General features: G+C 44.3%; 1 protein-coding gene across 5 annotated transcripts in view; it reads left to right on the top strand.

The window, feature by feature from the left end:
- The window catches only part of DOP1B (DOP1 leucine zipper like protein B), a 103,765-nt gene that overhangs the window by 87,211 nt on the left and 2,243 nt on the right, over window positions 1-14,311 (top strand). For 4 of the 5 annotated variants that reach the window (XM_060640473.3, XM_060640472.3, XM_081796558.1 and 1 more), the window contains 7 exons: window positions 141-250; window positions 355-501; window positions 1,500-1,561; window positions 2,074-2,202; window positions 9,702-9,838; window positions 12,972-13,027; window positions 13,693-13,854. In XM_060640473.3, coding sequence (XP_060496456.3) covers window positions 141-250; window positions 355-501; window positions 1,500-1,561; window positions 2,074-2,202; window positions 9,702-9,838; window positions 12,972-13,027; window positions 13,693-13,854 — 803 coding nt within the window. Of the gene's footprint in view, window positions 1-140; window positions 251-354; window positions 502-1,499; window positions 1,562-2,073; window positions 2,203-9,701; window positions 9,839-12,971; window positions 13,028-13,692; window positions 13,855-14,311 lie in introns of those variants that run through there. The other variant, XR_009612504.3, reaches the window with a different exon arrangement.

Below are 14,311 nucleotides of genomic sequence, written 5' to 3'. Positions count from 1 at the left end.
CGCAGGGGAGCTCGGGAGTCGCTCTTGGCCCCAAGCTGCACCCCAGACTTTTCTTGGGAGGTGACGTCCACCCTGAGGACCGACTCTCACTGTCGCTGGCTTCAGCAGGTTTCTGTCTTCTTGTGGTCCTGCTCCGGTAGGTCCTGGCCTCTCTCCTGGACATGGTTTATCGAAGTGACGAGAAGGAGAAGGCGGTGCCGCTCATCTCCCGCTTGCTCTATTATGTGTTTCCGTACCTGCGCAATCACAGGTATCCTGCCCGTAGGTAGCACACTAGCTTATGAGAAATGCATCAAGTGGCTTTCTTGGCACAGTCTTTGACCTCGACCCTCTTCCCTCCCTGCCCCTGTTCAGTGCCTACAACACCCCCAGCTTCCGAGCCGGCGCTCAGCTGCTGAGCTCCCTGAGTGGCTACGCCTATACCAAGCGAGCCTGGAAAAAAGAAGTCCTGGAGTTATTCTTGGACCCTGCTTTCTTTCAGATGGACACTTGCTGTGCACAGTAAGAAACGCCGCCCTGACCAAAGGGTGCTGCAAATGCTTGGGTGGAAAAAGGGTTTCGGTTTACATAATTAATTCTCATACTTGAAATGGGAGCGGTCAGCATCAGCCCAGATCCCGGGACGTCATTGTCACAAGCTTGCAGGCTAACTGTGTTCATGGAAGAGAGATCAGGCGTTTTAAAAATACAGAGGTGCATTTTTTTCTCAGGAGAATCTCAATTAAGGGAGCGTATTATCCCCAGAACACACAACATAGGGTTCCCGTGGCCCCTGGTCTGGTACTGCTCCATCTGGGAGTCACACAATATTCCACTGGCACTAAGATGACAGAGCCCACTGGTGACGCCGTGGTGTCCTTATCCCATGTCTCAGCTTACACAGGTTCTCAGAGAGACCGTGCAGCCGGCCAGACACTTTGCTGGCAGAGATCCATTGAGGTACACACACAACGTGAACTCCCAGTGCCTTTTGCTGGAAGGTCAACAAAAACACTCAGTGCCTCTCCCCCTGGTGTGGCCCAACATGTCCTCATTAACGGCAGGGATAGAGAGCGGACACTGGTCAGCGGTCCATAAAGCTTGACAGTTTGCCCTGCCTCCCCCCAGAGTCCTGTGGCTTCCATCTCGAGCTCCTGTTACCCCTCCTGGGGACCCCATTTGAAAACTGGTGGTGTTTATTGCCACTACTCCCCGCTTGTGTCCATCAGCACAAGCGTGTGAACATCGTCCTGTGTGAACATAGTCAAGGGCAACTCTTGAAAAAAACCATTCTTTGTTTACCATAAGCTGGGAATTATTCATTCTTTCCCGTGTTGTTCATTGCCTGTGTTTAGTGTGTAAATGAAGAGCTTTTGCTCACCTTTCCCTTATATAAAAACTATTCATTTCAGTAACTTTTCAGAAAAGTCTTTAATATATCTAAAAGGGGGCGTGTTCTTAATGCCTTTAATCAGACTGTCATCCTTGACATATCTAATTTTGCTTTTTTCAATATCCAGTTGGAAGTCCATTATTGACCATCTCCTGACTCACGAGAAAACCATGTTTAAAGATCTAATGAGTAAGTTGTATGTTACGTGCACATAAGTCACTTTTAAAGAACCAATACATCATAATCAGCTTTTATCACGTATTTCAGAACCCCACTAGGATCTTTTCTGGTGCCATCTAAGCTACAGACCATAATGTAATGTGCATAACATGTCAGGACTAATGAATGAGCCTTCCCAGTTCCAGTCTGTTGACCAGAAGGCCCTGACAACCTTTTTGGCAGCTTTTCAGTGGAGGGATACTTTTTAGAGAGTAAGGATCGGTTCACTCACCATAATTTATTAGGAGTACTTGTCCGTCCTTCATCCTCTCTTCCAACTCCCTGTCATTAATGATCATTAGAGAAATGTTTCTGTTTACAAATAAATATGTGAGTAATAACCACAAGATCATAATTACTTAGTCAAGATCATGACTTTTTCACCAGGAAGGATAGAAATTGCACTAGTGTAAATTTCCTGTCGCTTCCCTCTGACTACGGTTTTCTCACTAAACGGAACTTCCTGACTGTATTTATCATAGACATGCAGAGCAGTTCTTTAAAACTATTCTCAAGTTTCGAGCAGAAAGCGATGCTGCTCAAGCGTCAGGCTTTTGCTGTCTTCAGTGGAGAACTTGATCAATACCACCTGTACCTTCCTCTGATACAAGGTAAGAAGGCCACCCTCCCTCGCCCTGAGCACACCCCTCTGCCGGATGGCAGACCCCCCGACTGGCTGACTCGGGCCGGCTACCAGAGCGGCCCAGGGCACATTCTGGCAGGATGGTTGAGTGTTGAGATAGGCACTTGGCAGGGGTAATCGTAGAAGAACAATCCAGAAATGTATTGGTGAATCTGAAGCTTTATTTTAAAACTCAATTATTATAATGCTATTAGATTCCGCTAGGTAGTCTCTAAAAGTCTGACAGTACTTTCTCGGCACTGTCCCTGCCGGATCCCTCCTGTAGTCAAGATATTGTGAGGTCACAGCACCAACCAAGGCTAGTGAAGGAGCAGGATTTGGGGGAAGTGCCTGACCTTTCCTTAACAGTACTTCATACTCAGTCTGTTCTTTGCTTCAAAAATGAATTATTGCAGCTATTTCTTTTGTTTTATTTTTTTAAATTTATGTCCAAATTAGTCAGCATCTAGTGCAACAGTGATTTCAGGAGGAGATTCCTTAGTGCCCCTTCCCCACTTAGCCCATCCCCCCTCCCACAACCCCTCCAGGAACCCTCAGTTTATTCTCCCTATTTATGAGTCTCTTCTGTTTTGTCCCCCTCCCTGTTTTTATATTATTTTTGTTTCCCTTCCCTCATGTTCATCTGTTTTGTCTCTTAAAGTCCTCATATGAGTGAAGTCTTATGATATTTGTCTTTCTCTGACTGACTAGTTTCACTTAGCATGATACCCTCCAGTTCCATCCACGTAGTTGCAAATGGCCAGATTTCATTCTTTTTGATTGCCGAGTAATACTCCACTGTATATATATACCACATCTTCTTTATCCATTCATCCATCGATGGACATTTGGGCTCTTGCCATACTTTGGCTATTGTGGATAGTGCTGCTATAAACATGGGGGTGCATGTGTCCCTTCGAAACAGCACACCTGTATCCCTTGGATAAATGCCTAGTGGTGCAATTGCTGGGGCATAGGGTAGTTCTATTTTTAGTTTTTTGAGGAACGTCCATACTGTTTTCCAAAGTGGCTGCAACAGCTTGCGTTTCCATGAATTACTGCAGCTATTATACATGATTTTGATGGGTTTTTCTCCTCATAAAATGTGGAGATGGTGAAGTGGGCATTCTAAGTTCACCCTTCTCCACGATATGAAAGAATTCTCAAAAAGAAATATGTTCTCCTTAAGACTCACAGCCTGATTGGAATCAAATAAAATTAATACAATTCTTGACAGATATTTTAATTAATACTACAAAGACTAGTGTAACATAATTTTACAAATATCAGAATTATGGTGTGAATCCTCTTTTGAGGGTCGGGTTTACTAGGCTATAATTTACATAAAGTAAAAGTCACCCTTTTGGGTGTACAGCTCTATGAATTAGATTAATACGTATAGTCATGTAACCACCACCACAGTCAACGCACAGAACATTTTCATCACCCCGGAGAGTTCCCTTTGCTCCTTGGAATCATCCCCTCCCCTTCCCCAGCCCCTGGCAAGTGCTACTCTGCCTTCTGTTCATACGGGTTCGTCTTTTCCACAGTGCCTGAAATGTAATTAGCTAGGGTGCAGCCTTCGAGTCTGGCTTTTTTGACTTGTGTCATCTGTTTGAGAGTCATCTGTTCCATTGCATTTATCAACAGCATACTCCTTTTTATTGCTGAACAGTATTCCAGTCTGTGACTTGAAGGACGTTCGGGTTGTTTTCAGGTGGAATTATGACATAAATCTTGTACTCTATCCTTTAAAAAAAATGTTTTATAGGGGCGCCTGGGTGGCTCAGCCGGTTAAGCGTCCGACTCTTGATTTCGGCTCAGGTCGTGATCTCACAGTTCCTGAAATCAGTCCCCGTATCGGGCTCTGTGCTGACAGTGAGGAGCCCGCTTGGAATTCTCTCTCTCCCTCTCTCTCTGTCCCTCCCCTGCTCACACGCTCTCTCTCTCAAAAATAAATAAAATAAACATTTAAAAAAATGTTTATAAATACCTGTCAGCTCACAAAGCAGTCCTCTTCCCAAAGTTATCCTGATTACTCTTAACATTAGTGGTAAGTGTTGGCCCGCATCCCATCTTGACATTAGTAGTAAGTGTCGGCCCACATCCCAACTTGACTATTTGAAAGCTCCTAATTACCTTAATTCAGAACACTAATAGCTTTTACAGTTACTAATTATAACAATATATTTGCAATAATAAAATATCTTTACAGCAAAACTGACATAACTTCAACACGTGAGGCACATTAGATTTTTCACGTCCTAACGCCCTGAACACTTGAAATACGTGAAAGCGAATGTTCAAAATACTGACAGATCCTTTCTGGAACTGCTGACGGGAGGCTGACTTGGTCAGGTGGCGCCCAGGAATGCCAGTAAGGGTAACGGCAGACCTCCAAAGACTTTGGCTGAATGCAGAGTCCAAGCCGAGCTCTGTTGCACCCCCACAAGATCTGGAGGGAGAGAGGATCGCAGGGAGCACCGCCCCTCGTGCCTGTGCAGCGTGCGAGCAGGTGCTTTACGCACCCGGCTGTTCAGCAGCGTCTGAAAGTCCACTTTCAGTGGCGGCAAGAGGGGGAAACTGGAAGGGAGAACGTGTTGGCCAGAGCACCTTGCAGTCCTTCCCGTGCCTTTCCAGTCTGAGAGCAAACACCTGCTCGTTCTCTCCCGTCTCCCATTACACACACCTTTAAAGTTTAGGGTGAGGCCCAGAGAGCTAGAAAGACAGTATTACATGTGTAGGACAGGAAAAGTGTAGACGACAGCCTTTTTCAAACAGTGGTGTGGTTTGACCATGGCAGGATTGAAGCATCCAGCAGTGCTAAGCAATCATACCTCTGAGGAGAGGCAATATAATACTGTACATATTATATAAAAGCACGTGAAATGTGCATGTGTGCTGACTTTAATCTGGAGGTGGTTTGGGGGCCCTTAGAGAAGCAAGAATTTCCCCATATACCCTCCATTTTGCATAGCTCAAATGCTGCATTTTAAATAATGATCCATGTTTTTAAACATGGGCATTTTTACCCCATTTCATATTTTGTTAACTGACAGTTTACAAAGCATTTTCCACTTTACTGTCATTGTCCCCAAGACTGTTGATAGACGCAGCCTCTGTGAGGCAGGGGTGATAGAATTCAGAGCATTCTCTGATAGTCTTGGGACACTTGACTGGCCCCCAAGGAGCAATGATGCCCAAGTCAGGAGAAGAGATACATCCAGAAGCTTCTAACTTGCATGCCATGGTAAATAGTTCAGGCCTAATCTAAAATTAGTCAGGAATTTCTAACATTTCTCCCCCGGGATACACCCTGGAGTCCCTTTCCCCTGACTGATGGCACCATCAAGGAGCCCTGGAGGAGGTCGGTGTGCACAGGGTGTAGAACTGAGTGGCTCTGTACAGCTTGGCGCAGAGGGACATAAATTTTACATTGATCACAAAAGAAGCTGTAGATAAGCCCAAACGAAGGATTTTTTTTTTTTTTAAGGGGCAAAAAGTTGTTTGTCTCAGGTGAGAGGAGACCACCCCCGACAAAGGCCCTGACTAGGGGCATCAGAAGGATCTAGTGGCAACACTCTGTACCCTTCAGGCTGGGTGACTTTGGCCCTTCCCAGGTCCGTTGGAGGCTGTCCCACCTTTTAAGTCTCCCTCCTTGTCCTGTATGTATTAGCTCTATTTTTACATCAGGATACTGCTGCTCAGAGAGAGTAGCACCTGCCTAAAGTGGTGTTGCCATGACCGGCAAAGCCAGGCCTGAAACCTGAGCCCTTTGGTTCCCGGCGATAGGCTGTGGTCTTGAGTAGGTGCCCTGGGAGGGGGGTGGAGTAGGGGACTGCTCCGGTTTCACAGATGGGAGACAGAGCGCGGCTAGATTAGGTGGCCGGCCTGCACAGGGTCCCACGACCTGGAACGGTGGGGCGGGGACTGTCTCGGGCCCTCCCGCTCTCTGCTCGCAGAAGCTCCTTAGATTTCTAAGGTTTTATCACTCAGCTGAGGAAGGAATGTTAGAATTGAAGAATGTTAGTGATTCTGCAACAGATCATCGTGGCTAAAGAAGAATCTCATGAGTTTAGCTTTCATTCGGAGCACCAACAGGAAACGGGCCCTGTGTGTGCAAACCACTTCTTCCGTAATACTTTCTGTCTTGAAATGGGTTAAGACTCAGAGGCAGCCGCACAAACAGCGAGTGTCCTGTGTACCGTACGTCCAGCTTCCCCTGTGGTGGCGTCTCACATGGCATAGTCCACCTCCGAAGCCACTTCCACTGTCCCGCGTAATTTCAAAAGATAACATCATTTTTACTCACGGATTTACCCTTTCTGTCGCTTCTTTGTCTTGCTGTTTCACGCTTCCTGCCGTTACCGTTCCTTTTCTGTCTGAAGAACATCTGTTAGACATTCTTGGAGCGCAGATCTGCTGGCTGCAAGTTTTCTCCGTTTTCCACGGAGACTGTCTTCCTTCTTCTTGGTCTGGGTTGGGTTTTTTCCTTCCACCTTCATTCCAGAAGGACGTTTTCACTGGAAATGGAGTTCTGGGGTGAAGTTCTTTTCTTTCCGCGCTTGGAAAATGTGCCGCTTCTTTGTGACTCCGTGGTTTCTGAGGGAAATCTGCTCTCCTTCAAATTATTGTTCCTTTTTCAGTACAGTGGTCTCCCTTTTCCACAGGGGATACATTCTAAGACCCCCGGTGGACTCCTGAAACCATGGATAGTTCCAAATACTACTTGTACTGTGGTTTTTGTCCTTATGTAGGTACCTAAGATAAAGCTTAATTCGTAAATTAGGCACAACGAGAGATTAGCAACAACAAGAAAATGCAACAGTTGTAACAGTATACCTAGTGAAAGTTGCATGAATGTGGTCTCTCTCTCTCTCTCTCTCTCTCTCAGAATATCTTGCTGTTCTGTCCTCACCCTTGTGATGATGGGAGGTGGTAAAGTGCCTCCATAGTGAGCTGAAGCGAGGTGAGAGACGCAGGCACTGTGACGTGTAACGTGAGGCTGCTGTTGACCTTCTGACTGCGTGTCAGAAGGATCGTGTGCTTCTGGACCGCGGCTGAGTGAGGCCTCGGGAAGCAGAACGTGGAGAAGCTGGGGGACCGCTGTCATGTAGCTTTCCCTTCTGACCACTGTCAAGGTTTTTTCTGTAGCTTCAGTTTTCAGAAGTTTCATTATGTGACTGAACTGGATTTCCTTGGTTTTATCCCTCTCAGAGCTCACTCGGCTTCTTGTCTGTAGACTTCTACGTCTTTCACCAAATTTGGAAAGTTGTCAGTCATTATTTCTTCAATTATTTTTCCAACCCGTACTCTTTTTCCTTTTTTGGGGGGAGACTCCAGTGACACAAATGCTCGACGTTTTGTTGTCCCTCTGGTCCCTGAGACTGCTTGCTTCCCCCCACCCCCAGACCTTTTTTCTTTCTTTTGTTCAGTTCCAATAATTCCCATGAATTCTGTCTTCAACTTCCCTCTTTCTTTTGTCCATTCCATTCTGCTATTGAGCCCATCAGTGAGCTTTTCGATTTTACGGATTTATTTTTTAGTTCTCAAATTTCCATTTGTCTCTTCTTTGTATCTCTTATTTCTTTGGTGACAGTTTCTATTTTTCATGTGTTTCGAATGTCCATAATTGATCATTGGGATATTTTTAGACCACATCTTTAAAATCCTTTCCTGATAATCCCAACCTCCATATCCTCTCTGCACTGGTGTCTTTTCTTATCTTTTCTCGTTTAGGTTGAAACTTTGGCATTCCAGCTTATGTTCTCCTCAGGTGTCCAGGCCAGAATAAAATAAATTTAAATAAAAGATTTAAAAACCCTAGCAAATTCACCTTCAGGTCATTGCTTAAGTCCAAAGGATCCTAGCCCATCCTGCTGCCTTTCCTTCATGTTCCAGTTTTCTGATAGTCAATGTATTTTTACTCAAGGTTTTAGTTGTTTTGTTTTTTTTTTTTTAACTGCAGTTAGAAAAATAAGATGTAATATATTTACTCCATCTCATCCGGAACCAGAAACAAAGCCCTCTTCAAAAAATGCTAACCTGGGGCACCTGGCTGGCTCAGTCGGTAGAGCGTGCTACTCTTAACATCAGGGTTGTGAGTTCAAGCCCCATGTTGTGTGTAGAGGTTACTTAAAAAAAAAAAATTTTTTTTTAATGCTAGTCTATCTGTCAAGTGTCTGAGCTATGCTTGATCCTTCATTTGGTCGAAAGTTGTTTTTTTTTTTTATGGTTTTATTTATTTAAGTAATCTCTATACCCAATTTGGGGCTGAAACTCACAACCCCAAGATCAAGAGTCACATGCCCTATTGACTGAGCCAGGCAGGCACCCCTGGTTAAAAGTTTTTTTTTAAGTTTATTTGTTTATTTTGAGGGGTGCCTGGGTGGCTCAGTTGGTTAAGCACCGGATTTCGGCTCCGGTCACGATCTCACTGCTCGTGGGTTCGAGCCCCACATCAGGCTCTGTGCTGACAGCTGGGAACCTGGAGCCTGCTTTGGATTCTGGGTCTCCCTCTCTCTCTGCCCCTCCCCTGTCTCTCTCAATTTTATTTATTTTAAGAGAGACAGAGATGGCATGAGCAGGGGAGGGCAGAGACAGAGAGAGGGAATCCTACGCAGGCTCCAGGCTCAGCACAGAGCCCGATCTTACAACCTCGAGATCATGACCTGAGCCAAAACCAAGAGTCTCAAGCTCTACCAGCTGAACCACCCAGGCGCCCCTCCCAAGAGTACTTTTAAAAGCAAGAAATAAAAACCCACTTAAGGTAGCTCACATCAAGAGTTCATTACTGAGATACTACAAATAAATCTTAACTGGCATGAACCATTATCTGGCTGTTTGCTTTAACAATTTGTTACGTTTCTAAGAAACCTTAAATGGGGGGGGGGGGGCAGGGGAATCATATTCTACAGTTATTTCAGTGGAGAAGTGGGGAAGACTGTGAGGGGCTGGAGGAACTCACACCTTTTGTTCCTGCAGGAATTAACGTTTTTATCATGGCCACGAAAAAGTTCACCGAAAACAGCTCTTTTGTTCACCCCCTGCACTTCTCACCCTTCACTCCCAGAATGTGGCGTCAGCTGCCGGCTAACCTCTGTGATCGTGTAGCTCCGTCACTCCCCGAGGACCGTCTGTGGTTCTTGTGTCTTGTATTTCGTATTCTCTGAAGAAAATGCGGCGGCCACTGGCCGTCTGACGGATTTCTGGTTTCAGCCAGAAGTTGGTGTCCCTCTGGTCAGCTGTGGCAGGGCAGTAAAGGGCTGCTTGGTTCACTTCCTTCAACGAAGGCCACGGCCTGCTTCACTTCACAGAGAAGAGGGCTGGAGGTCAGCGAGAGGGGCAGAAACAGACTCCCAACACGCATCACTGAGGCTGCGTTGTCGTTAAATGCCAAAGCAATTACAGCTTTGTGCTTTTTCTTTGTCTAATGAGAAACCCCAAACTGCATATTTGTGTGACGTCTTTAAAATCTTCTTTCCTTAGAACGCCTGACAGACAATCTCAGAGTTGGACAGACATCCACAGTTGCTGCTCAGATGTTTCTTTTTTTCAGAGTTTTGCTGCTAAGAATATCTCCCCAACATTTGACTTCATTGTGGCCAATAATGGTCTCTGAATTAGTAAGTACAAATATCTTAACTCTTGAAAGCAGAGTTGATGCTTTTTAAAATGCTTTTTCAGGAATAATATTTCATATATATCTCAATTTTTTTAAATGTTTATTTGGTTTTGAGAAAGAGAGAGAGCGAGCGAGCGCAGGGGAAGGGCAGAGAGAGAGGGAGACTAGATTCAAAGTAGGCTCCAGGCTCTGAGCTGTCAGCACTGAGCCTGACAAGGGGCTCGAACTTGTGAACCGCGAGATCATGACCTGAGCCAAAGTCAAACGTTCAACTGACTGAGCCACCCAGGCGCCGCAACTATTCCAAATATATCTTAATTTTATCTGCAAAATTTCCTTTTTATTTTATCTACAAAATTTTCAATCAGGTTGGTAGCATTTAGTCAGCTCTTGGTTAAATACAGAATTTTTTTTTTTTTTAACCTTTATTTATTTTTGAGACAGAGAGAGACAGAGCATGAACGGGGGAGGGGCAGAGAGAGAGGGAGACACAGAATCGGAAGCAGGCTCCAGGCTCTGAGCCATCAGCCCAGAGCCCGATGCGGGGCTCGAACCCACAGACCGTGAGATCATGACCTGAGCTGAAGTCGGAGGCTTAACGGACTGAGCCACCCAGGCGCCCCTAAATACAGAATTTTTAAAGATAGAACCATTTAATGTAGCTCTGGGGAATTTTATAGTTTGAATAAACAAAGTATAAAACTTTAAGGCACAGTGAATAACTACACATTACAAACTGGCCACTGTTGGACAAGTAAAGAAGGTAAAATTCAAGGAACACGTGGGGCGCCTGGGACGCTCAGTTGAGTCTCCAACTCTTGATTTTGGCTCAGGTCATGATCCCGGGGTTGTGGGATTGAGCCCGTGTCTAGCTCCACGCTGAGCATGGAGCCTGCTTGAGATTCTCTCTCCCTCTGCTTCTCTCCCCAGCTCGCACACTCTCCCTCTCTCTCTAAAATAAAAAAATAAATAAAAATAAAAATAAAAAACATAAAACCTCTGAGTTATTCTCTGCCTTCACCTGCAGTCAGAAAAGTTTCTAGGTAAGCTCCGTTAGATCGAGAGCCTCTAGGGAGAAAAGATTCAGATCCTGTTTAGATAAGTGGATAACCAAATATATGAGTTGGAGATGCTATCTCATGTGAAGTCAAAATCAAATTAGAGGGAAGAGGTCAGGTTATCATGTTTCAGAGCTACTGGCAGGCTATACTTTATGGTGACATGAATTACCTAATCTGAAGATTAATCCTTTAAATTCTAAATTATAGAGTTTACACCCATCCCTGAAAACATTACCATCACATCCATCACATACCATGACCTACCATTCCATGAATCCATGTAACCGAAGCTTCCTAACGAAAAATTATCTGTCCTAAATCCTTCAAATTTCAGCTGAAGAACTTACTAGCCAGATGTTCACGTTCGCTGATACTAGATTTCCATAATAGGCCCCCTGTACTTATGTTGTGGGTTTCTTTGAAGCCGTGCCTCATATAGAAATATTTAAAGTGGAAAGCTGAATGCTGTTTGGAGGGCTATTAACAACATTAATCTCGGAAAGCACTAGAAGTTTGTGGATAGGCTTTTAAGAGCAGCATTTCCGAAATACTCCACGCATTTAATTCTTTTTCCTTACCCACATTTAGTTATAAATTACTCACGAGGATATGTCATAAGATTCTGAATAGATATTTAGGAATGTTTTCAAAATTCCCTTTTCAGGACTAATATACTATTTCATCTATATCTAATTTCGTCTGAAAATTTTCAAGTTGATAGCACATGGCTCTTGGCCAAATAGAGAATATGTTATCTTCTGTAATTATATTTGACCTTTTTTTAACTGTCAGCTTGTTCACACTCATTTGTATTGTTTGATACTGTCTGCTTTTTAAACTTTTATTCTAGTTCTACTGAGACATAATTGGCATACAGTATAATATAACCTTAGGTGTACAAAGTGATCTGACTAACATTGGGAGATGAGGACCACCGTGAGTTTGGCTAACATCCATCATCTCCTATAGACAGAAAAAGAAGATCGAGAAAGAAAAAATGTGATAAGAACTTGTGATAAGGACTCTTAAGATTTGCCTTAACTACTTCATATATGCCCTCCAGCAGTGTTAACTGTCGTCATGTTGTATGTGACATCCCTAATACTTCTTTAGCTTGTAACGGAAGTTCGTACTTTTTGACCGCCTTCATCCAATTTCCCCTCCCCCACATCTCCTGTCTGTGGTAACCACAAATCTGATTTCTTTTTCTGTGAATTTGGTTTCGTTTTGATTTTTTACGATTCCACGTATAAACTAGATTATACAATATTTGTCTGACTGACTTCACTTATCATAATACTGCCAAGGTCTTCCACGTTGCTCCAAACAGCCGGATTTCCTTCCTTTTTTATAGCCGAATCGTATTTTACTGTATGCACATATACAACATTTCCTCTATCCATTCGTCCGTCAGTAGACAGTTAGGACGTTTCCTTGTCTTGGCTGTTGTCAATAGTGCTGCAGTGGACATGGGTGGACGTGCATCTCCTGAACCTAGCATTTGCGTTCCTTCTGGTATATTCCCAGAGGTGGAATTGCTGGATCGTATAGTAGTTCTAGTTTTAATTATTTGGAGAACCTCCCTACTGCGTTCCGGAGTGGCTGTCCCAATGTACATGCCCACGAGCGGTGGCCGAGGGTTCCATTTGCCCCGCAGCCTCACCAGCACTTGCTGTCTCTTGTCTTTCTGCCGCCTGCCCTTCTGACAGGTGTAAGGTGGTTCCTCACCGGGGTTTTACTTTGCATTTCCCTGATGGTTAGTGACGTTGAGCATCTTTGCATCTGCACCTGTCGGCCATGGTATCCCCTTTGGGAAAATACCTATTCGGGTCCTTGGCCCATTTTTAAGTTACTGGCTTTTTTGTTATTGAGTTGTATGAGTTTTTTTAAATACATCTTGGATATTAACCCTTTATCAGATACTTCGTTAGCAAGTAGTTTTTCCTATTCTTCAGGTTCTTTTCGCCGAGTCTCTTGCTTTATTTGCTCTTTTTTATGGACATATAAATCTTAAACATTAAGCTAGGTTTAACCCCTCTCCAATAGTAAATTGAATTATGTTTTCTTTTTAAGATTCAGACATTCATACAGCTTGAAGAAGATCTGAAAGAGGATGACGAATTATTGAGGTAAGCTGTATGAGTTCTATGTACACATGTGAGCGGACATCACTTTGTGATGTAGGATTATGTAACACTCAATATTATCATTTAAAAAAATTTTTTCATGTTTATGTTGCGAGAGTGAGAGAGAGAATGAGCAGGGAAGGGGCAGAGAGAGAGGGAGACACAGAATCTGAAGCAGGCTCCAGGCTGCGAGCTGTCAGCACAGAGCCCATCGTGGGGCTTGAACCCACAAACCACGAGATCATGACCTGAGCCGGAGTCAGCACTCAACTGAGCCACCCAGGCACCCCCAAATACTCAATATTATTTTCTTGAAATACTTGTGAAGAGACCAGCCATTTGACCATTCTTTTTTTTTTCTTTTTAATGTTTTATTAACAGAGACAGAACATAAGCAGGAGAGGGACAAAGAGAGAGGGAGACACAGAATCCAAAGCAGGCTCCAGGCTCTGAGCTGTCAGCACAGAGCCCGATATGAAGCTTGAACTCACGAACTGTGAGCTCATGACCTGAGTTGAGCCAGAGTCAGACGCTTAACCAGCTGAGCCAACCCTCAACTGTTCTTAAACGGAAAAACGGAAAAACCCTTCTTAGGGACATTGCATAGGTAAATGGGCTACAGCATATGTGAATGAATTTGTAACAAGAGTTTCTTTGCAAATTTTTAGGAACAGCAACAAAATCAACAGAACAAAAGTTTCAGTTGCTGATGGCAACGGGTCCTCCCTGGGGGAGATAGCCCAGAGTGAGCTCATCTTATATTTGTCAGCTTGCAAATTCTTGGACACAGCACTTTCTTTTCCGCCTGACAAGATGCCGTTGTTTCAAATGTAAGTCAGATAAGCCCGTGTGCCCTCCTTGAATTGGTGACTTTCCTCATGAGCACTTTCCCTTGTTCTGTACAGGGTGGGAGAAGCCGCCGTAGGGGTTTCTGGTGGCCCACGAGCCTCCTCAGAATACCAGATGTCAGAGTGCTTACAATACCTGTGGTTTTCTGGATTTGCCTCACAGTAGTGTTGATGGCTGGGTTTCTGCGGTGTATACGCGTTTAGGTAGTTTTGCTACCGAATGCTCGTAAAACGAGAGTCCCGGACTGGTGGTCCTCACTGCATTTGCGTAGATTTCTTCGTCTGTTTGTTGTTAATAAGTGGAACACGCAGTCTCCACTTCACGTTGCCCCTATTGGCTTACATTTCCTGTAGGCTTAACACAGCTGCTCATACATTTAATTTCATGCCTGGCCCCAGATGCCACTTCTCTCTGTCCTGCCCCCTCTAAAGAAAGAGT

Source organism: Panthera onca, chromosome C2, assembly GCF_046562875.1.
Source record: "Panthera onca isolate mPanOnc1 chromosome C2, mPanOnc1 haplotype 2, whole genome shotgun sequence".
In the NCBI taxonomy this organism is placed as follows: Eukaryota; Metazoa; Chordata; class Mammalia; order Carnivora; family Felidae; genus Panthera; species Panthera onca.
This window is presented reverse-complemented; position numbering and strand designations above follow the sequence as displayed.